The sequence below is a fragment of the Carassius carassius genome, chromosome 36, assembly GCF_963082965.1.
Source record: "Carassius carassius chromosome 36, fCarCar2.1, whole genome shotgun sequence".
NCBI classification, from domain to species: Eukaryota; Metazoa; Chordata; class Actinopteri; order Cypriniformes; family Cyprinidae; genus Carassius; species Carassius carassius.
In genome coordinates this window covers 2,523,231-2,547,615 of record NC_081790.1, presented here as the reverse complement: position 1 = coordinate 2,547,615, position 24,385 = coordinate 2,523,231, and the positions used below count along the sequence as shown (strand labels likewise).

The 24,385-nt window shown below is 36.3% G+C and overlaps 2 protein-coding genes, 1 non-coding gene and 1 pseudogene across 5 annotated transcripts in view; 1 reads left to right on the top strand and 3 right to left on the bottom strand.

The window, feature by feature from the left end:
* LOC132116906 (zinc finger and BTB domain-containing protein 7C) overlaps positions 1–7,776 on the top strand; it is a 28,341-nt gene extending 20,565 nt beyond the window's left edge. For both annotated transcript variants that reach the window (XM_059525796.1, XM_059525795.1), the window contains exons 2-3: positions 1,817–3,134; positions 5,590–7,776. In XM_059525796.1, the coding sequence (XP_059381779.1) occupies positions 1,831–3,134; positions 5,590–6,160 (1,875 nt within the window). In that variant the 5' untranslated portion in view covers positions 1,817–1,830 and the 3' untranslated portion in view covers positions 6,161–7,776. The remainder of the gene's footprint in view (positions 1–1,816; positions 3,135–5,589) is intronic.
* Positions 7,777–10,304: 2,528 nt separating this feature from the next.
* On the bottom strand, positions 10,305–16,614 carry hnrnpabb (heterogeneous nuclear ribonucleoprotein A/Bb). Of its 2 annotated transcripts, none has more exons than XM_059525793.1 (9): positions 16,481–16,614; positions 15,912–16,073; positions 14,904–15,072; positions 14,670–14,828; positions 14,456–14,587; positions 11,625–11,718; positions 11,378–11,542; positions 11,212–11,295; positions 10,305–10,627 (listed from the first exon to the last, which is right to left on the bottom strand). In XM_059525793.1, the coding sequence occupies exons 2-8, from the start codon at positions 16,052–16,054 to the stop codon at positions 11,225–11,227; spliced, it is 933 nt and encodes a 310-aa protein (XP_059381776.1). In that variant the 5' UTR covers positions 16,055–16,073; positions 16,481–16,614; the 3' UTR covers positions 10,305–10,627; positions 11,212–11,224. The 2 variants fall into 2 exon arrangements, with proteins under 2 accessions (XP_059381776.1, XP_059381777.1); XM_059525794.1 differs by lacking the exon at positions 16,481–16,614 and adding an exon at positions 16,323–16,340.
* A 2,632-nt stretch (positions 16,615–19,246) lies between these two features.
* Positions 19,247–22,232, bottom strand: LOC132116531 (small ribosomal subunit protein RACK1-like; annotated as a pseudogene).
* A 285-nt stretch (positions 22,233–22,517) lies between these two features.
* Positions 22,518–22,590, bottom strand: trnav-cac (transfer RNA valine (anticodon CAC)). The gene has a single exon. It is a non-coding gene; the product is annotated as a tRNA-Val (tRNA).
* Between the last annotated feature and the right edge of the window lie 1,795 nt (positions 22,591–24,385).

Genomic DNA, 24,385 nt, shown 5'->3' with positions numbered 1-24,385 from the left:
AAATCTGGGGGCGATGGGTGACGTTTACTCATGCCCTGAAACCTTTTTCCCGTGGAAAGCAGAAACTAGAGCCTGACCCCTTTTGCCTTCCTGTGCTGTGCTTTTTTCCGAACTTGACAAAGATAAGTGTCAGCTTTTCTCACAATGCAAACCATCAGATTTAATTCACTATCTTTTGAGGCCTTCACAACAGAATAGCCTCTGCTATCAATGTTTATGGCGTAAAAAGCAGAAGCCAGTGGAGTTGTTGTTTGATCGCAATCAGAGAGAAACAGAAACAGAGATTTGCTCCTCAGACGCTTGACGGGAGCTTATTAATTATCTGATTGTGCAATGCATCCTCTTTAACCACAAAGTGCACAGAGTAACACACTTTTGCAGAAACAAGCATCTTTAACTCAAATCTCACTTTCAGTCAATTACTGTGGGGCTATTTTTTCATATCTTTTGCTATCAATATTTATGATGAAATTCATTTTAATGGGTTAGGAAATGCATTCCACATGTCTGTTAGATGTTGAAAATGAATGAATACATAGTTTGTTTGTTTATAAGGAAACTTCATAGAGTAAATATTTTATTCTGTTTTCTATTTTATTTTTTTCCGAATTCTGTTTTATGATTTCATTTAAATTTATCATCAAAAATTGTTTCTAATTGGATTCAATTACTCAGTCTTTTAACATTCAATCAAATATAATTTGAAAATATAATTAAACTTCACAGAGTAAAATCGCTTTTACTTTTTCCATATTCTGTTTTTTTTTCTGGATTTTTATGTTTTATGATTTTATATTATAATATATAATTTATATTATTATAAATGTATAATCAAAATGGTGTCTAATGAAATTAATCAATATTTTAATATGCATTCAAATTAAAATATCATTTATTCACAACAAACTTTGCATTTTTATTTTTGTCAATTAAAATGCTGCCCAACACAACCTTTAAATCATGAATGAAAAAATATCTTGGTTGCATGATATTGCCTAAATAATAATAATAATAATAATAATAATAATAATAATAGGAGAAGTACACTATACATTTTTTTCAATAACAAATTGTAAATTGTCAATGTAAAAAAAAAGTATTGAAGTATGTTTTACAAAAACATTTCTATTTCAAAATTTCACATTTAATTCAATGCATTACTTCCTTTTTCTTTGTATACATTATAATAGTCATACATTTCTGTCAAATTAAAAGTCAACTTTTATTTTGTCAGTTTAAAGTGAAGAGCTAGATGCAGGCTAAATATTTTACTTAAAAGTACTTAAAAATACATTATTAATATTATGGGATTATTCTTGAATATTGATTTACAATTATATTTATTCATTTAACAGATGCTTTAGCGAAGGTATATTTGTAAAAAATATCCAGCAATACGTTGTATGGGTCAAAATGATCGATTTTTCTTTTTTGCCAAAAATCATTAGGATATTAAGTAAAGATCATGTTCCATGAATATATTTTGTACATTTTTTAATTTTATATCAAAACTTTTTTGATTACTGTTGTGCATTCCCAAGAACTTAATTCAGACAACTTTAAAGGCCATTTTCTCAATATTTAGATTTTTTTGCACCCTCAGATTCCAGATGTTCAAATAGTTGCATCTCAGCCAAATATTGTCCGATCCTAACAAACCATGCATTAGTGGAAAGCTTACTGATTCAGCTTTAAGATTTCAAAATTGCCCTTATGACTGGTTTTGTGATCCATGGCCACAAATGTCTATTTATCGCCCAGCCTTACTTTAATGCATGACAGCTCTGACCGATTTCACTTTTTTACCTGCACACAGATTCCTCGGAGAGGATGGCGCACACAGACGAAGACCTGATCGGAATCCCCTTCCCAAACCACAGCAATGATGTCCTGTGCAGTCTTAACGAGCAGCGGCGGGACGGGCTGCTTTGCGACGTCATCCTGGTGGTTCAGGACCAGGAGTACCGCACCCATCGCTCCGTTCTGGCCGCATGCAGCCAGTACTTCAAAAAACTCTTCACTGTGGCCACCGGCTCCAGCCGGGAGTCCAACACACACACCATCTATGAGCTAGACTTCGTGGCGCCGGATTCGCTGACAGCCATTCTGGAGTTTGCGTACACATCGACGCTGACGGTCACAGCATCCAACGTCAAGGAGATCCTGAGCGCCGCCAGGCTCCTGGAAATTCCCTGCATTATAAATGTGTGTCTGGAAATCATGGACACGGGAGGAGGTGGAGGAGACGGACCACCGGAAGGAGAGGAGTTTGAGGGAGATGATGAGGAAGAAGAGGATGAAGAGGACGAGGATGAAATGGAGGAGGAGGTTGACTCCAAAGATGGAGAATTTGAGGACAACAATAGCGAGAAATCCACACAAGGTGCTGAAAACCAAGAGGAACTCAAAGTTTGGGAGAACGGGAGGACGGATAGCCCACCTTGTAGCTCCCAACAAGGAGCGCCGATCCCAGATGGCCAAGAATCCCAAAGACGCCAATCGGACACTCCGGAAGCCCAGAAACCCAGAGCGCCGGAGGGATTGGAGGGCCGGGCGCTGAAGGACTTCTCGATAGAGTCTTTACTTCAAGAGGGACTCTATCCGAAAATGCCAGGCCTGGAAAGAGGCACCGGATTCTCGCCCCTTCTCCCAGGCTTCTATCCTCCCATGTGGGCGGCAGAATTCCCAGGCTACCCTCAGATTCTGGAGCAGAGACATCCATCCCACCCTTTTCCCAATGCTTCGCTAGAAAAAGGCCCTTTGGACCTTGCGGTCAAGAAAGAAGTCATCAAAGAAGAGCTGAAGGATGAGCCTACAAACCCCATCCTGCACAGAGACTTCCTCAAAGACTTCATGAGTCCAGGGATGGGAATAACCTCTGACCCCAGCCTCGGTCCGATCAAAGAGGGAGCGGAGCTGCGGTCCTACCTGAGTTTTCTTTCCGCCTCTCATCTCGGGCCGCTGTTTCCTCCGTGGCAGCTGGAGGAGGAGAGGAAGATGAAGCCCAAGGCGTCACAGCAGTGCCCCATCTGCAACAAGGTGATTCAAGGAGCGGGAAAGCTGCCACGGCACATGAGAACACACACCGGAGAGAAGCCCTACATGTGCACCATCTGTGAGGTCCGCTTCACCAGGTGAGTCGGGTTAAGGTGAAACAAACTTGAGCCCTCGATCCTTGGTAAAAAAGCACAAATGAGAGAAGATGAAGAATACTTTACTACTTCAGTATAGAAGTAGTTTGTATTTTATTTTAATTAAATTATTAAATGTCATTTTTGTTTTATTAGATCTTTTTAAATACATTTATTTTAAAATAATTATTAAATAACAATTAAAAAATATTGTATTCTTATAATAATTAAACTAGCAATTAATTAACATTTAAATTTATTATTTATAATTTTGATTTAAATTATTTTTAAATAACTATGGAAGCTTTTGCCACTTTTCTTTATAGTGATAGGTGACATTGTATATTTTTATACACTTCTAAGTATTAAAATTATTATTTATAATTTCATTTTTTTTTACAATTTATATTTTATTTATATTTATTTTTCAAATTTTCCTTTACATTGTATTAATATTACTACTTAATTCCTATTTATTGCCATTTGTAATATTTACAATAATTACAGTGATAGTTGATGTCAATTTAATACTTTTATTGTTTATATTTTTATTGTACTTTTATTAAAATGATTAATAAATTCCTATTTATTTTTGCCACTTTTAATTATAGTGATAGTTGATTGGAATAATGGTGGGTATATTTTGTATCTTTCTATACACTTCTAATTTGTTAAAATTCGTGTTTAGCAGTTAGAATGTTTATTATTTACTGTTTTTAATTTATTTCATTACTGTTTTATAAAAACAGTATAAAACATTTAAAGTTATAGTTGTTTGGAAAGATGGAATGAAAAAGACACAATCGGATTATGAAGTTACACAATCTGGATTTGCATTATATTTTTTAAATATTGTCAGAATTTACTCACCCTAATGTCGTTCCAAAGCATTATGACTTTCCTTTATCTGTAGAACACAAAAGCAGATATTTTGAAAACGTACAATAAAAAAGTCGATGGGTTCCAATGCCACATCAGAATGTTAATTTTTAGGCAAACTATCCCTTTAACATTTCAGGACTGTTTTTAACATCAATTCAAGCAGATGGAGTACAAGAATAACACTTTACAATGAACAGTCACTAAAAAGGAGCAGACATACTGAAGAAGGCAACGGTTGTTTAACAATGACAGATTTACGAGAAAGAATTCTGACTTGCTGTCATGCTACTAGAATAAATAGCCTCTTTGAAGCTAAAGAGCTAAGCTTCAGTATTACAACAGTGAAATGGCACATGAAAACTAGAGCAGCATCATAAGGACAAACCTGCTGTGAAACACTTTATGCATCACTGTGGTCGGAGCCGCATGAGGTTTCCACACTGTAATAAAAGCCAAAGCTTGGTGATGATAATATAAGACCTACATTTCACTTTTGGACTCAAACGCTCTGTGGAGGAATGAAATTTCGATGAGTGAGATCTAGACTAAGAAACAGATCAAATGAAGGCTTCAGAGCTTCTGGATAACTCATTCGGATACCACATAACAGGAACACTAAATCCGGTTTTCGTGTTTTTTGGGTTTTTCTGCCGCTGTAATGTTGAGCAACTTGCAGCTGTCTGCTTTTCAAGTATGAAGGCGTACACCTGCTTGTGTGTTTTTCTGCATGCATGTACGCTTTTCTGCGTGCATGGTGTGCCTTGAGGTTTTGCAGGGATTCTTACAGGTATGCAAAATAACCTCAAAACCCAAACTTAGACAAATAGTTCGCTCAAAAAATGAAAATTTGCTGAAAATGTAAACACAATCAGGCCATCCAAGACATAGATGCTTTTGTTTCTTCATCAGGTGTGGATAAATGTAGATGTCACTTGCTCAACAATGGATGCTCTGCAGTGAATGGGTGCCGTCAGAAAGAGAGTCCAAACAGCTGATAAAAACATCACAATAATACACAAGTCATCCACACCACTCCAGTCCAGCAATTAATGTCTTGTGCAGTGAAAAGCTGCAGATTTGTAAGATATAAATCCATCATTAAGATGTTTTTTAATGTCAACGCCTCACTTCAGGCCAAAATGTGCATCCATAATCCATAACATTGCTTTCTCCAGTGAAAAAGTAATCTTGTCTGAATCAGGAGAGAAATATGCACAGATCAAGCACTGTTTACAAGCCAAAACAATAGGTGGATTTTGATGTGAGAGACAACAGGAGATGGATTTTTTTCACTGGAGGAAGAGTTGTTATGGATTATGGACGCACATTTTGGCCAGAAGTGAAGCTTTGAAGTTAAAAACATCTTAATGATGCATTAGTTTCTTACAAACATGCAGCTTTTGTCTTCTCAAGACATTAATTGGGACTGCAGTGGTGTGGATTACTGTGATGTTTTTATCAGCTGTATGGACTCTCATTCTGACGGCACCCATTCACTGCAAAGGATCGATTCCTGAGCAAAAATTTAAATTTTTGGGTGAACTGTTACTTTAAGTGCTGTTTTTCTCTTTCTCAGGCAAGACAAGCTGAAGATTCACATGCGCAAGCACACTGGTGAGAGGCCATACATCTGCCTGCACTGCAACGCTAAATTTGTTCACAACTATGACCTGAAGAACCACTTGCGCATCCACACCGGCGTGCGGCCATACCAATGTGAGCACTGCTACAAGAGCTTCACGCGCTCCGATCATCTTCACCGACACATCAAGCGTCAGAGCTGCCGCGTCTCACGCCCGCGACGGGGCCGAAAACCCTCCGCCTGGAGGTCCACCAACTTCCTCTTCCCTCCAGATCCCAACGCCCTCCAAGCAGACAGGGCCATGCGGATTCCTGCCGCTGGTGGCACCCCCTTACTGGGAAAACAGCAGCCTACTGGAGGGAAAACGCTGGAGGACGTCGACGGTGACAGCCGAGAAACGGACAGGAAGCTCATCTCAGAGGATGTAAATAGAAAGCGGGGCGTGTTTGCTTTCGCAGTGGCAACGGAGGACGTTCTGCAACACCCGCCTTTCTATTCAGCGACCTCTGACCCCTGGGCCGTGAGACTGGAACGAGCGCCACCCATTCCCGAAGCTGCAAAATGACTTTTGTTAATTCCTTGAAACAGCTGCTCGCTTCAGACTCTGTAATATTAAATGAGATTTACTTTTTGTTTATTTTATAAGTCAGCTTCCATATGGGATGACAGGGATCTTAAATACTTTTTAAATGAATTGATTTGTTAATATCTTGGATGTGCATTTGTTAAAGCTGTTTTTGATGCTTCAGCGTTTGCTAACAAGGGTGATGCGCTCATAGACTGTTCAGTGCAATGGAGTATGTGAAAATCGAATGCAAAAATTTGACAATCAGGTATGCAGAAAAAAAAGAAAAAAAAAAGTCCTGCTGAATAAGCTAGAAGCTTTGATGTTTGCATTGTATGATCTGACAGATTTTCTAATTTTACAGCTTTCAGTGAAGCTAAATCCTAAACACAAGGAAAATTACAAATTTACATGTTGTAATCCACTATGCAAAATACATAAATGGTTAAACCACAAAGACAAAATGAATAAGAAAAACTCTCAGGATTACAAAAAGCTAAATTTTTTAACAAAAACATTTTTTTACAGCCAAAATATCAGATGTTGCACACAATAAAATGTCAAATCAATATGCAGTTAATCATGCAATTAGACAAAAGAGAATTTTTTTCTCATAATTATTTATTTTGTGCATTTCAAATTGACCCTTGATTAAATCTAATTTGTATAGAAGGCTTTCAGGTTCTGCAGTGGAATTGTTCATTATTGTAAGTGTTTCTATTGTAAAACATCCAAAGATGTGTTGTTTAAGAAAAACTTGAAATCCAATCTTTTTCACATATGAAGTGTCTTGGAGGTGCTTGTCATGTACAGGAAAATAAAACAATAAAACATCCACAACTTTGATACAGTTCCTCATCTGAATGGCTAGAGTAATTCAGCAACATTTAAACTGAAACTAAACATATTTTCATGCTATTTATGCATATTTAAATAAGCCTTGGCTATATTTTACTAAGATGTTTTATAATGACACTAACACATTTGTGTTCCGGTTGCATTTGTCTGTTTTCAAGAGAGAATGTGTCAATGCAGTGTACCATATTTGACATCAAACCCTCTGAAATCAAAATAATACGGTTATAAAAAATGCATAAAATCCCCCCTTCAAGACTTTTAACTTCTAAAACAACCACAAAACAGAATGCACGAGTCCTCCAAATGAGAATTAAAATCATCTGAAAATGTAAGTTTCTGCACTTCACACAAGACTTTTAAGTTGTTTTCATCTCGGTGTGCAAAATGCAAAGATGTTTCAATGGCCATGAAGGTGCTTAAGGATGTGTGTGTGTGTGTATATATATATATATATGTATAAAGCTCTTCTGAGGCGACCGGTGGAAACTTGCACTATTTGTTTGATGATGTTTTAATATTGGTTACGATATATTGATATTTCTTAAAGATTTAAAAACATACAAAAAAATAAATAAAAATCACAGAACATGTCTGAGATATGCACTTTACTCCTCTTTAACACAAGGGTAATTTCAGTGAAAGTCATTTTTATAAATGTGTGTGGTATTTGTATATTCGATTAATCCCTGGGTAAACAGAATCAAAGAACTGGAATAACAATAATAAAAATAAAAAAATAAAGCTTTTTTTTTCAAGAACCCGGTGTCTTTTTATTGCTCATTTCTTTCTTGGAAATCTGACAAAGCCAACTCTACAGAAGTAGGTCATTTAATGAGGCTTTTATCTACAGCGATGAGGTCAAGTGCATTAAAGGTCTCTTTAGAGTATTTAAACGTTATAAATGCCATACTCGAGAGTACATCGAAGGCAGATTCATTCTCCCTCCTAAACGTCCAGCTTTCTGGATGATGGAGCAGATCTTTAATGGTTAACTTACCTCAACCTAAAATTACTCTGAAATCATAGCATGTGGTAGTTTGTTATGACACAAGGCAGTGAGGATCCAACAGACAGCCCTCTCTGGTACAATTAATCATCTCTGTGAGTAATCTAAACCCACACGCTTTAACTACGCTTCAGTTTGAGCCAGTTTTTCCTCAAGTAAGATTGCATTTAGATCTCATTTAAATTAGTATTAGTCTTTCTAAGAAGTTGATTTTCTGACTATTAGTTTTTAATTTGTTGGTTACTGCTAGTTTTGGATGGGCATCTCAAACTGAATGATCAAATGAGACCATTAATAAAATTAAACATATATAATAATTAAAAGTTTTTAAAGCATGATTGCTATTTTACATTCATTAGTTCAACACACTTCAACAAGTAAAAAATGGGCCCTAAAATGAAAACTAATCAAAATGTAACTTTCTGTTCATTTAAACACAGTATGTATTTTATATATACCTCTTTTATTGCTATCTAGCGCCCTCTACTGTAAATCGAGGTTAAATACACTAAACAAAATGATAAGTTCAAAAGTTTAACACATTTCTCCAACACTGTTTTTCTGTATGAAAAATATACAATTGAAATGATTTGCTAAAGGAAAATATAACACCACATTTCTTACTAAATAATAATAAAACAGTTTACCTGTAAATTGCGCAACGAATAGTCCTTATTGGGCTTGTTTCAGGTAAACACACGTATATAAACCAGTCCCATGCTAGTTAATTGACTCTTTAATGTATATTGCAATTATTTTCATTATGACTAACTTATTGTGATTCTTATTATGATTCTGAACTGTATTTTCCCAACATCTGTGCATCATTTTACATCACCTGCTAATATAGTTCGTTAATCTCACCTTTCGTTGGCGAAATTGAGTCATACACATCCTAAAACTCCTCTGGCCTCCATCCATAAACTTTCTGCTTATTTTGCAATATATATTTTTCATTTCTTTTCTTGCAAGTCAACCGCGTGTTTACTTTTCCCACAAGTCAACTGAATGATTCATTTGAACCGGTTCTTTAGATGATTCGATCGAACTGATTCACATTTAACCGGTACGAGCTTTGTTTAGGAGTAAAGCTGCGATGTGCATGGTGTTCAACCAAACACTTGATTTAACCGAAAACATAGTTATAAACAGCAGCATTTAAATATTTCATTAAAATGTGAATAAATAACACGCAATGTTTTCTTCTTTGAACTCTATTAAGCGAAAACTCAAATGAATCGATTCCCTAAAATGATTCTGACTCTGTACAGAATGGAAACTCTTACTACGTACAAAATACTGTACACTACTAAAACAGTTCGATATTTTTCTTTAGCACACATTAAACTTTTCAAAAAGTGATATGCTTACATTTTTTTTTTATCCAGTGCAAATGTCAGAACAAAAGACGTTTGAGAATAAAAATGACAAGATAGTCTTGGATAGTCCTGAAGATAAAAGTTTATGACTAAAACAAGAATTATAAATGGGGCCAAGGTTTTTTTTTTTATCTTGCAGTTCAGATTTAATAAGCTTTCAGGCCTTAAATTATGTTGAAGTGTAAATTAACACCTGCAGAGTTCTTCTAGCTATACGAAATACTGCTTGCACTGCAAACTGCCATTTATTACAACTTTAAAATCATAAGCTAGTGTTGCTAGTGTATTTTGCATGTCATTCTCTTGTATCACCTTATAAAAAGTCAAACATTCACAGAACTTGCACTTCCTTCTGGAAAAGATGGATAGTTTTAGTCCACAATTGTAAAATTAAGACCTTCAGACAAAATGATCTGTCATTTACTATAAAGAAGTTAATACAAAGTTACCAGGGTTTAGAAACCAAAAGGTGTTTTGGCAAAAATCACCATTATAACTCAACTTAAAAACGATCACAGCAAGTCACCATTTAAAACATTAAGATTGACAAATTAACATTAATGTTAGCCAGTAAACAAGAACACTTCCAAAACTTCCAAATCATTTATTTCTACCAAAAACACTATAGGAATGAGATTTCGATGAGCAACATTGCTGTCACTAGCAAATATCCTAATTGACAAAAAGATTCAACTTAAGCATTATAACTGAGAAAGCAAGTTTAAAAAAAAAAAAAGAAAATTTAAAATTAAAGCAACAAAAGGTGGAAATTTCCAGTCACTATTAGATGCATTACCAAAAACGCTGACATTCATGGGACTCTGGTGTTTAAAACGGCTCTCCTACACTATGCAACAGGAAGCAGAACAAGCATCGGGAAACATTGAGAAAAAATGTACTCAAAATTGTTTTATTTCAAAAGCTCTGGCAGCTCCCGAACCTCATGTGGCAAATCCAGTAGACATGTAAAATACAACCATACAATACATTATTCAAAAAAGGTACCAAAAAGTACAGTAAAAATAACACTTCCATCTCTGGAAATGTGGACAAAAGGAAAAATAAAATAAAAATAAAAATGTGGAAGTGTGACGTTGCTTCCCCTATTCATCTGTTCTGTACAAATGGGTCATGATCTCATCTGGTAAAAGGAAAGAGCCGGCAGGTGTGTGAACTGCTGTCATCATCACTGTCAGACTCCTGGTTTTTGGGAATACATTAGTCCTGATGAGAAACAAACAGACATGGTCAGTGGCAGGTTGGAAAATGTTGTGAAAGACAAAATGCAAAGCAAAGTATTTGTACACTGTAAATATCTTATTTAAACCTTCTACAAGGATTCGTAAACCAGTTCAAAACAAAACTGTTACAAAACACAGCCTTCCTTCAAACATTCACACTTAATGCAAGGTTACTTGACATGACTTTGTAAAATTTACTAGCATTTTCTGAAAAAAAAAAAAAAAAAAAACTTAAATTTGCACCTCTCAAGCAAACATCTTAAGGATGTTCAGATATTTGTACTGGAAAAGTTTAAACTTTTGGCAATGCATGCCACATTTAATGAACAAATTTTAAACTTTCTACGACGATTTAAACTTCATTTGTGAAAGCTTTTAATTAAAAATAAATAAAGCCGATATGATCTGCAGAAATCAGATCTGAAAAAGTATCAAGCTAAATTCAAGGTCTGTTCTCACTTGACAGTGTTTGTGCAGTCAAATCAATATTTTTAAGTAGTGTTTCTTAAACCCCAAATAAGCAAGAATATGGAAACAAACACTTATCCATTGATAATCATACACTACCTGTTCTGTGTGATCAGTATGGCTTGTAGCCACTCTGGTGGCCTCCACGTCTTGGTGTTTTCCCATAGCTTGGAGTGCCCTGGTCTGGAGAAAATAAAGTGTGAATGACTGTACATGGAAGTGAAACCAGGAGGATCGTAAGAGCGTATGGAAGATGTCGACTTACTGTAATCATAACCACCACCATATCCATAGTAGTCAGAGGAATAGTCGTAGTTTCCGTAGCCTCCATAACCACCGTAGCCCTGCTGGGCACCGTAGCCATAGCCTTGGTTCCCGTAGCCCTGGTTCCAGTAGTTGTTATAACCCTGGTTCCAGTTCTGGCCTGGGCCTGAGGAAATGGATGCTATTAGGTCAATGACTGACACTGGGGTTTATAGTAATTTAATAAGCAACTAAAGCACGCCGCTTACCCCCACGACCCCTGCCGCGACCCCCAAAGCCTCCACGGGCCCCATACTGCTGTTGCTGGTAGATTTCCTTGGGCTGGGCGAGTTTGATCTCGCACTGAAATCAAATCAGAGACGCAAACAGGTGAGAGCATGGCCAAACTCTTAAAAAGGCATATGCATGCATGCATGCATGCGTGTATATACACACACACTTCAGTTTATGGGGATGGTAATAAAAATGTTAAATACAATAATTATAATGTAATGACTTCACAATTCTCCATTTTCAATTTAAAGCTAAATTGAATATTAAAAATTAGTAAACAATAGTCATAACTGCGACTTTACAATTTGGAGTTTCTCCTAGCAGTGGAGTTAAATTGCTATCACATTTGAGTTTTACAAAAATTATAGGTTTCTCGCTCACAATTATGCATTCATATCTTACAAATCTGAAGAAAGCCCAGAACTGAGAGATGCAGCGATTAAACCCTCTTTTTCCTCCATGGCAAAAACAAACTGCTGTAATTCACACACCACACTGTAACTTTAACTCACAAATTGACCCACCATAATAGAGGTCGACTGATATATCGGGCCGATATTTGTCATTTTTTAATATATCGGCATCGGCCGATATCAGTGTTTAGTAGCGCCGATTTAAAGTCAGGCACGTCAGCGGGCAGCCCCGTGTTATTGTTGCAGTGGAAAGTGCTGCTGCGTATGTGAAGGACCCCAAGCCAAAACTTTTGGAAGATTCAACAACAGTCCTGGGAGATAAAGGTAGTCAGAGAATTTCATTCTGTAAATGGGGTGGAGAAGTTGACAGCTCTCACAAACACTGCAGCGTGATTGAGGGCTACGTTACTCCGCCCCGCTCACAGACAGCACCGCGCTCGGAGAGACAGCTGTCCTGGAGCTGCCCAGAACGGTGAATGACATTTGTTCGGAAGCATGGTTTGATGCAGACAATAACCAGGTTTCCATCCACTCATTTGTATTTAGGGATGTCAATATTCGATAATTTCCATGATCGATCGTCGTTTAAATTAACGATCAATTAATAACCTTAATGCTGCATAATGCGTCTGCAGCGGTATTATTATTGTGTGCAAAAGCCACTTGGAAAAAAAAGCTTTCTCACCCGAATTAAAGGGGTTTTAGTATGAATAAAATGCTAGTGGCAGGACTGTAAAATGAATAGATGTGATTATGATCATTTGATAAAATGAATAGAGCGCGACATACGTTGGAGATCATTTTACTTTGTTGACTGTTTCCCATCAAGGAGACCGCTGAATGCGCCTCTTTAAATGGTTTCGTGGTGCTCGTAGTTGTATTTTAAAACGCAACTGCTATGTTTTCAAATGACACTATAGTAGTGGTGCAAACGGATCATCATTGATCCGTGATCCGTTCGGATCAATATCTTCGGTTCGGCACACACGTGACCCCGGATTGATTTATGAAAAAAAAGAAAAAAGTTGCGCATGTTCAGTCCACAATCAGTGGTCATGGCGAGCGGAGGAACGGAGGAGCTTGAACGCCCCGCGCATTTTGGATTCCCTGTCAGATATAACGATGAAGGAAAGAGGTTAGAGTGAAAAGATTGTGCCCGATCTTTATGAACACGAGAAAATAAAGTTGTGGATGAACTATCCCGAGCATCCTCTCTTGCGCTCACGACAGACGGGTGGAGAGCTCTGTGACGATAACTGCTCACCATCACAGCAGACTGGGAGATGAGAAGTCCGGCTATTATGTTATGATATTATGCCATGTGCACTTTAAGTTGATTTCATATATTTTAATTTAATAATTTAATGTTAATAAAAAAAAAAGACGAAACGTATGTTTATTTGTCTTTGCTTTTTTTTTTTTTTTTTGCTGATCCGAAAAATGATCCGATCCATACGAGGACGAGCGAGCGGGTTTGACTAGATGTATTTGGAGGTTATTGCTCACGTCTCGTTCTGCACATATCCAATTGTTTCCATATTCGCTATGTATCTGAACGTTAAACTATAATATTTTTTATTTTTTTAATGTAAACTAGACGGAAAAAATCATCCTCTTCACATGAGCAAAAACGTGCATAACAGCAGAGTGGACCGGTATACTACGGTCTTTTTAAACTGACCAGTGTAACCTTTTAAATGTTTGGTTGACTGTACTTTATTTTAATAATGAACAGACTGCGATGTAAGTTTGAAATTAGAATGCACTTTAGATGTTCTGTGTCATTTATACCAAACACAAATGTTGCTGGTTGCTAGTGTGTTTGCAGCACTACTGTTATTTATTTTTTATATATTTAATTTATATTTTTCAGTTTAATTGGTTTTTATTTCTAAAATTTTATTTATTTAAATGTATATTTAAGTTTACATTTGTTCCAGCAAACATGAAAAATTCTACTTGATGAATGCTCTAAAACTTTTATGTAAATGATTGAGATTTTATATATATATATATATATATATATATATATATTATTACCTGTTTTATACATTTAAAACTTGGTCAGTTTATTGATTTGTTTGGTTAACTTGATACATTTTTTTTTTTATACCATGCAGTGCACAAAATTAAGATTCGAGAGATGGTTCAAGTCAGTGCTCAATAAATGATAAGTTTAGAAATGTTGTGCATCCACTTATTAGTGAGACATTTTAGCATGCAAATGAAGGGGAAAACTTCAAGATATCGGCCATCGGCTGACCCTGACCTCTAAACATCGGCATCGGCTATAGAAAAACCCACATCGGTCGATCTCTACACCATAACTATGCATTTATAAATGTAAAAACACTGGAGAAACGCATAAAACAGTCTTCAGTTCCCTCCGTTACCTTGCTTCCACAGACATTGTGGTATTTCTTCTCCAGGATCTTTTTAATGGCAGATTCCTCCTTGAAAGTGATGAAGACGAAGCCCCTCCTTTTGTTCGTCTTTGTATCCATTGGAAGTTCAATCGTTTCAATCTGCAAGAATCATAACAGATACAGCATTAATAACAGTCAGAAGACACAAACATCTATTGTGTTCAATAGACTTAAATCTCACCTCTCCGAAGGCCCCGAAGTATTCACGGACCTTCTCTTCTGTGGTTTCAGGGTTAAGGCCACCTACGAAGATCTTCTTGACGAGCTCTTTCTTTATAGCCATGGCTCTCTTGGGGTCGATCTGTCGGCCGTCTAGCCTGTGCTCCTTTTGCTCCAGCACCTTTCAAAAGAAGAGACATGAAAGTCTGCCACCAAGCAAATGCTTCGATTGAAGGGAAACTAAAGCAATATGTACCTTGTCCACACTTTCTGCATCTTTGAACAAGATGAACCCAAACCCTCGTGACCGGCCGGTGTTTGAATCCATCTTTATGGTGCAGTCTGTTACCTCCCCGAACTTTGAGAAGTAGTCTTTTAGGTCTTTCTTACTGGTGTCCCAGCTGAGTCCTCCAACAAACATTTTACTGCACAAAAGAATGAAACCAATTTATGAGATCTTGTATTAAACCACAAACAAACTGCAATCAAAAGACTGCAACAGCTGGATTTCAAAAACAATTTGTAAAGCACCTTAAACAGTGTACCAGAGTGCTGTACAATTATAGAAGACAAATACACTTTAAAAAAAGGTGATATTCTAATGTTTTTTTTTGTTTTGCATCTAATAAACCAAACATCAATGGAAAGCTTGTTTATTCAGTCTTTGGTTTTGATATTCGTAGTAAACTAGATTGTAGATCTTCCCTTCATTAAAGCTCTCAAATAGACATTGTCAGTTTGTGACAAAGCTGGCTGCTATGATTTATTGCCTGTTAAGACCATTTAAAACTCCCTGTGGGGACAATTTTTGAACCAGTTGAAGTGGGCGGGGACTAGTGCGCGCTATAGGTCAGATTCTAAAATCTGATTGGACGAGCTAGTGTCCATCAACTATATCAATACCCAGTACCTTGGCAACCATAGACCGTTTATTCGGCGCTAAATGTTAATGAAGCGGTTTGCACATGCGGATGAAAAGGCTATCAATTGTTGGTTTAATAAAGCGACTTCATACCGATTGTAATGCTGTAAGGTCAGTTAATGCGCGCGCGTCGTGTAACGGCAGATAAAACATACCCTCTCGCGAGAGATTCACCTCCAAACAACCCTCATTTCCAACAATGAACACAATAACCGGACATAAGAACCGACCCAGAACACCACCCCACCCCCTCGATTAAACAAAGACACGGCGCCAACAGAGACGCCTTAAAACAAAACGACTACATTAAGCATGAAAACATAAAGGGCTGAATATTCTCACCCGGCGTCTTCCTCGCCCTTGCTGGCGTTGATCTGTCCTCCCTCGCCGGACCCGTTCTCCTCTTCTGCGGCCTCCGCGCCGTTCAGACTTTCCTCGTTCCCGTTCTCCGAAGTCTCCATCAACTGGTGCTCCGCGTCGGCCATTCTGGTAGCTTTTAATTACCTTTGGATCAGAAAATAATAAATTTAATCTCACAGTGCGAGATACTACGGTTGTTGCTAGAATAATAGAGCAGCGGCATGGAGTCGTCGGATTCAACGCAGACGCTCAATTCCAGTCTTAGCTTAATTAAAGCACAACGAAATGAGACTTAAATGGGTGTTCGAGACGTATAGAACGCATGTGGCTCAAAACAAACAAATAAAAAGACTTATTAAATGCCGCGAAGCGAAAGCAGCATGCAATGCTAACCTAGCTAAGCGATCGCCCTTGCGTTCTTTTTCCAACCACACCGAACGCATAAAACACGCGTTTTCGTCGGAAACGGCGTCTTAGAGGTGTTCTCGTAGAACATAAACTTAACCAACACCACTAACCACGGGAAATTAAATTCAAATTAACCGGCTTACTGTAAAATATTGGCGCTGAAAAAGCCGCTTTCCAAGATGGACTCTCGCGTACAGTACCAACTCGTGGCCAGCTTTATAGTACCGAACGAGTCCAGTGGAATAAAACAAGCTGTGATTGGACGACACTGTTTGACCAGGCAATGATAGCGTTCTTTGATTGGTCAAAGACGGTGAAACTCCGCCCATTATGGTTTTCTCCTGCGCACTTCTTTTCTGTTGTGAGTTCGAGCGGTTTAGCACGAGATGTTCCAGAGCGCGTGCCCTATAAAACACTATGATGATGTTGTGCAATTAAACACAATGAACATAAGCTAGACTAAAACGATATAATAACCAGTAATGCTTTAAAAAATAAAACTTGTTAGGCTTCCCAGTCGATTTAAATGATTTCCACCACTCGTCGATGAAGGAATGCAATCACAAAGAGGAAATTCTAGCAGAGCTGAGGATAAACAGAACAGATTTAATTCATTTTTTCCTTTACCTTTAGACAATTTTCATCCTCAGTTAAGCTCTTTTTTGGTTTACCGTCTTGTTTTTTAGACATTTATAACATAAGAACCACCCAAATATCAGTCAATAAAAACGAAATTGTCGATTGTTGATATGCTTTTCTGGAAAACAAGATACTGTAACAATGTTTAATGGTTTGCAGAGACCAAAACTAGTTATTGTTTAATCATTCACATAATATAAGGGCATACTATCAGACATTTTCATTTTTCATGAACAGATGCATCCTATGCATGATATAAATACATAATATATATATATTTCAGCTTCTCAGTTGAAAGGTAAATTGTTATTATAACAAAACACTCCAAACTGAGGGAGAAACAAACATTGCTGGACCTTAGGTTGCTGAAATAGTCATATTAAAGGGACAAATGGTTTGCTACTATAGTGCTAAACAAAAATAAATCATATATTTAACCCCAAATCAGCAACACTTTATGTAACAAACATAATCAGACAGCAGGTACAATATACAAATGTGTCAAAGCTTTACCCATTCACACATAAACTGATAATTTTTTTTCCTTCTACCTAACAGACACAAACTGATGCAAAACCTCATATACTGTATATTCATCAAGTAGATTATGATATAAAATGATGTAAATTAACATATGATAGATTTTTATTAGATAAAGAACAATCATATAGTGAACTGATGAAGTACAAATTGGCATCAACACAAGAGAAACAAAAAACATATAAAGGACAAAATCTGTATTTTTTTTCCATCTCTTTTTTTATTATTATTCAATTTTACATATTTTGCATGCAGATGGTTCCGATGGTCACATGCCAAACTCGGATCAGGTTGTCTGTGTATCCAGCAAAGAGAGTCTGATAAAAATTAATAGAGTGTATTTAATAAAACTCTTTTTGTTTGTCCAATTGGTTTATATTTAAGATTATACATAGCACACAATAAAACGGATCACCCAGAGATCCAGCATCCAACCTGACGCTGATTATCTGCAGAATAAGCTCATCTCACACACACGTACACACACACACATACACACATAGGCTCTCACCTGTCCGTCAGCAGACCAGGCCAGAGATGTGCACTGGGGCGGCTCAGCCTTGCTGTTCGTGGTGATGTCTGAGCTCATCAACGATGATCTTTCCCTCCAGATCCTAGGGAGAGACAGAGAGAAGAGTGACCGGGCTGCAAATGAACATCGAATCAAACCCTCCGAATGCCAAATATTCACATTCATTCAAGCAGATCCAAAATGCAAGTAAAAATCTAGTTCAGAATCAGTGTTTCCACAGTTAATCACTAAATGATCATTAGTGTATGATATTTCAGAATCTGTATTCAAAATAAAAGCATTCTGATAGAGTTATAAACGTCATTAAGTGGTGACAAAAGAATCCGAGTCAGTTTGAGATGATCCAGTTGAACACAGCAGCTCTAATTCCATTTTTGCTCTTCTTACATTGAAAATCATTGCAATACATTGCTTAATTTAAATGAGCAATTAATTTAAGTGAATTTGTTCATTTTAATGATTTCTTTATTCACCACTTACAAATGTCAATTTTGTCCTGTGATTTCAACTGATCACCATTGAAAATGATTGTAATACATGTTAAATCTAGACACAAACATCAATTTTAAGTGGTGACGAATGAATCAATTCATGGTTATAAACTAAACTTACCAGCTTTGACGCCATCTTTGTTCATGTAACTCCACAGTCAAAAACAATTGATTCACGACAAATAATTCACCAAAAAGAACTGAACTCACCTACGGCAGTTTTAAATTTAAAATGTATTTGCAATGGTTTTTAATGCTGAATAGCTGAAGTCACCAGTTGACCAATATTTTTTTTTTCCATAAACTATGCGGATAGGAAAAATCCAAATACTGGCTGACAGTCCCGCATGAGAAAGTTCACAAACTACAAATATAATTGAAACTGAGTTGATTATATATGAAGTAAAAAGAGTGAAACGGCACAAGAAATTAGAGCATGACCAAACGGACACCATCCTGCCAAGATAAACGTGTAAATCCAGTCTCTAAATATATATATATTAATATATCTATATTTTTTTGTTTGTTTGTTTTGTTTTTTTCAACGAGTAATATTTTTGGTTTTAGCTAATAAGAGATACTCATTCTAAAATTTAAAAAGCAGTTATATATTTTCATGTATAAATACCCAGAATAATCTTTTTTTTCCTTCTTCTATGAACTATTTTCATTGACTCCATAGTATTCCCCTAATTTGAAAACCTGGTCTATACGATATTCTGCAAGAAACGCATCCTATGTTCAGAAATTGACCCTAAAACAGTGAAAGCGACCTTTCCACCAGAGGCACCGAGGAACCCATCAGGAGAGACGGTGACGGTGTTCAGGAACCAGGTGTGTCCGATGTGATTGGCCAGATTCCACACCTGAAAGAGACCAAACACTACGAGTCAAAAGATCATCAATACTGACATTCCTGAAGAACCGTGCTGATTAGATGCTCGAGTTTGATGTTGTATAGTGAAAAACAATAAACTGCATTTATATGTGTGTCTAACGATAAATCTAATCATAAACATTAGCCACATTCTGACCAATCAGAGGACGGTTTACTTATGTGACTTGAATACATAAATTTTGGAACACTTTGAAATGTTAGAGGAGAAAACGCAACATTGTAACAATTTAAGTCACTGTTTCAGAACAAAGCAAGTGAAGACACCCTTAGACTCCACTCGGCTCTCACCTTGACCATCTTGTCCCAGACGCAGGAGACGATGATGGGGTTACTGCTGTTACAGGAAACCCACTCGGTGTGACTCTCATCCTGAGGAACAACACAGACATCTCAGCTCAGACTTTAACCCTGTGAAGCCTGACATATCTAGTAATAGTGTTTTAGCAAGCATTTATTGAAACCTTTATGTCTCATGTAGCAACATTTAATGAGAATATGGAGGAAAGCACAGCTCAGTTTTATTCAGAGGCCCAAACTGAGCACAAATATGCAATTTGGTGCTGAAATTCTGATGCTTGTAATGTAAATCAATGAGATGTTTATAACAGTAGAGCAGATACTGACATGAACTGATCTAAATATCAGTCATCACTCTATATCTCCAATAATAAGACGAGATGTAAATGATCCAAACATATAATGCAGTGATTGAGAGCTGAAGAAATCAAGGCTCCTCAGAAGATGTGAGATGTTCTGGAGGCTTGTGAAGATCATTCCTCCGCTGAGGAACAGTGAAAGTAAAGCTTCTGGAAACAAACGCACCTCAAAAGATTTGAGACTCTAAAACATGATTGATGGAGAATCAAGTAAAGCTGAGCTGCTTTAGTCCAGTAAGTGTCTTCTTGAAAGTTATTCTTACTTTTACTTGATAAAAATCAGTAAAGATTTGACAGCAAAAAGACATGTGAAGCACCAGCTGAAGGTGTAAAAGTCTAAACAATCCATATAACACATGTACATTGTGTGTGACAGGTTTATTAGCAACATTTTGAGTCTTTAGAAACATGATTTGACACATAATCACTTTAAGACGAGATCAGGCCTAGATGTCATCATCGCTGCTACAACAAGCTGATTTTCATCAAAGCCCAGCTCTCACGTGATTGGGTGTACTTGCAGACGCCCAGCGTGTTCCACAGCTGGATGGTTTTGTCCCGAGAGCCGGACACGATCTGCCGGTTATCGGCGGAGAAGGCCACGCTCAGCACGTCTTTGGCTGCGGTTGAGCTTCCACATGATGATGACCGTCTTATCTGCACAAACAAGAGCACAGACTGTAGAGCAAGTGACAAAAAAACTCATGTATTTTAATTAACAAATGGAAATAAATTAAATAATTTAAAATCGTAGATTAAACAACAACTAAAATAATAGTAATAATAATACAGTATAAAGCTGTGGAGAACACAGGAAAAAAATACAAATAATAAAAAAAAACAAGCCATCTGTTAGTGCAAGCAGGACAAACATGTTTTATCCACCACAAGATCCCTCATATTCAAAAAGCATCAATAGCCATTTCATAACCAACTAATGCCAGAAAACAAGCATTTAAAAGCCACACCTGGCTACAAGAATAGTTAATATTAAATAGTTAATGCAGAACCGAATAGAATACTAGCTGTTTTTGACTTCACAGTAAAATGAAACATGGAAATTATTTTAATACTTAGACAACATATGAATTCTGATGCCACATTTTTAAAATATCAATATACATACATATATATGTGTGTGTGTGTTTGTGTGTGTATTTTTCTTGTAAAACATATCTAACAACATAATTTATTTTAATTATATTATATTATATAAAATAATTGTATGTATATATTATACACAATTTTTATATTGAAATGAACAACAAAACAAAAAAACATTCAACATATAAATGAATTTTGAAGCTGACATTTGTTAAATAATTACAATCATATATAAAAACAAGACCTCAAAATTGTCTATATATAAACACTTAAAAATAAAAAACTATTTTATTTTATATATTATATTTATGTAAACACTTAAAAATTACAAAATATATTTATAGTATTATCTATATGTTATATTTATTTAAATAAACTCTTGAAAGTTAACAGTTTTTTATTTATATATTTATTTATATAAACACTTAAAAATTAAAAATATATTTATATTATTATTTATATATTATATTTATTTATTTATAGTATATGAAAACGTGAAAAAAAATTAATGATTGCAGTCAAAATCATTGTACATTTAGTGAGGAAGGGACTAATATTCTTTATTAGATTCAAATGAAGAAAAAAAATGAAATTAAATTTAAATTTATTTATTACCAAGAACATGGTAACACAGTATCATCATGGTATTTCTTAAAGTTCCTTGGACTGCCATTCTTGGAAATACCACGGTAAAGGATCTTTGTGCAGCAGCTGCGAGGGATAATCAGATTCGTCTGTCACCTCGCGAAGCGGCCAGAATCATGTCCGGAAACTGCGGCGTCGTGGGGATCTGGGTCACCCAGCCGTTGTGGCCCTTCAAGGTCCCTCTCACGGTCATCTGTTCGGTCATCTCGGCGGTCGGTCCCGATCGATGGCTGTAGATTGAGTCGGATGGGGTGAAAAGCCGCTTTACTCAAGTTTACAGCGCAGGGAAAGGACCTAATAGACGACGGAAGTACAAGTTCATGACTAAACGACGGCGCAGTGAATTGTGGGAGTTGTAGTCCGGATGCACCTGCTTGACGTCGTGTTGTTTTTTTATTTTAATTATTATTTTTTTTATCAGTTTTGGATTAGACTAGAAAATAATATAAAAGATAATATAAAAGCATAATACAAATGTATAATAATAGTCATCGTGACAAATTGTGTTTTTGGTCACGGTTGTCAAGATCATCAGAAAACAAAGTACATGCATTTCTACTATTATATGACAAATATAAAACTCTTTGGTTAATTTTTCGTGTGTCCACATTTTATCGACATTTATTTTCGCGTCTTCGCTTAAGTGAGGAAAACGGACATAAAAATATTAGTCTTTGTTTCCGCCCGGTTTCGAACCGGGGACCTTTCGCGTGTGAGGCGAACGTGATAACCACTACACTACGGAAACCTGAATGACGATTTATATGGACTGCACAAATTTGTTACGCATTTGTTGGGATATGGCGCCATCAAGTGGCGATTCAATGTCATTGAATAACTTATTGGCGTGTCTGACAACGATGGAATTATTTTATGTATTAGTTTTTAAATAATTGTAAAAGTAATATTTATAGTTTTTTCATTTATTGTATTTATACAGTATAATTTCTGTTTATTGAAAAGAATAGTCAATAGTGAAATTCACGTTTGTAACAAATGTCCACAAGGTGTCGCTCAAGATCAACAATTATTTGGACGCTTCATTCATAATTTTTTTAATTCATTGTCATTCATTTGAGAAAATGAAGCAAAAAAATAATAATTTCAAGAAAAATATATATTAAAAAAAACGGTTTGAAGTGATATGTAGTGTTGAAGACAAAAATATAGTGCCACTTTTTTTTACTACTTTTCCCCTTTAGATGAAATCCGTCGTATCCTTCCAGAGCTTTTTATATCCAGTCAGCCCTAATATAATTATAAGTGTTTCTAGTGAGGAGCTTTGTTTTTGCCCGCAAAACAAAGCAGCGCATCTGCGTTCAGACCTGTTTTTATACAGTCTATGGTTCAGACGTAGAGTTTGGGTCTTATAGAAACCGCATCGCTTTCATGTGCTGCTCTCTGCCTCGGAGACAGACCGCGTTCCTAATATACTGCGGCCGCAGGCTTTCTCCAGCACTCAAAGAGATGTTCTCCTCCTCTTCCTGGGTTTCTATTTTGATTCATACCAGAAAAACTCAAAGGCAGGCTGGGCTTTACCTCAAACTCTGGGCCATCTGGGAGCTTGCTGAGTCCTCAACAAACGTTGCATGTAAAGTTTTAATAAATATGATGTTTACGATGATTAAAATAAAGTTGTTCAGCTGATTTGCAAAAAGGCCTATTAGATAATTTGATCCCAACTAACAAAAACACGCTAAGTAGCCTAGTTAAGAAAACGTCAATGTTCTGTGAGCATACAAAATTGTAAAAAAAAAAAAAAGTTCAAACCTTTTTTATTTATGCAAACGTTCTATTTTATCGTTGGGAATGCTTTAGAATGTTCTCGGAACGTTCTAAAAAGAATAGTAACATTTAAAAAAAAAAAGTTAGTTAAACATCCAACTAAAATGCTTGTGCCAATACATCCACAACATGCTGCTGTGAGTGTGTAAGAAATATTTCTGATGCAAATATAACACACATGAATCACCTCATAGCAGATCTATACAGGTGGAGCTTTGTTAGGTGGAATGTTTCTGAAGCAAGCTGTAACTGCTACGCCCTAGTCATATATTTGAATGCTGAGCAGCGAGCTCATTCGCTACCTATATAGGAGAGAACCAATTAGCTGTGCCATGTGGTAATGATGTCATTAGGGCAGATTGAGTTAGACCTATCGGACTGCGCCATCTAGAGTTTCATGCCAGAACTATGTATTTCCTATAAATAATATTTTTCTGTTAATGTTTTGTGAACATTCTTAGAGACCAAAGGACAGAATGTTACTCAAAGAACGTTTGTTCATAACTTTGAGAGATATTTTTGCTGGGGATGATGCTGAGATCAAAATAATGATTAAAAAATCATTTATAGCTGTATATTACATGTATTTCATGTATCATATATATGGATAAGAGAGAGAAAGATTAATTTTTTGTTAATAAAATAATTAAGATTTTTTAAATGATTTGTTTTAATGGACTTACCAAAATAAAAGTCAAATGTTAAAAATGTTTTTTATAATGACAAAAAGTATTCAAAATGCATAATTTTCTCAGTCA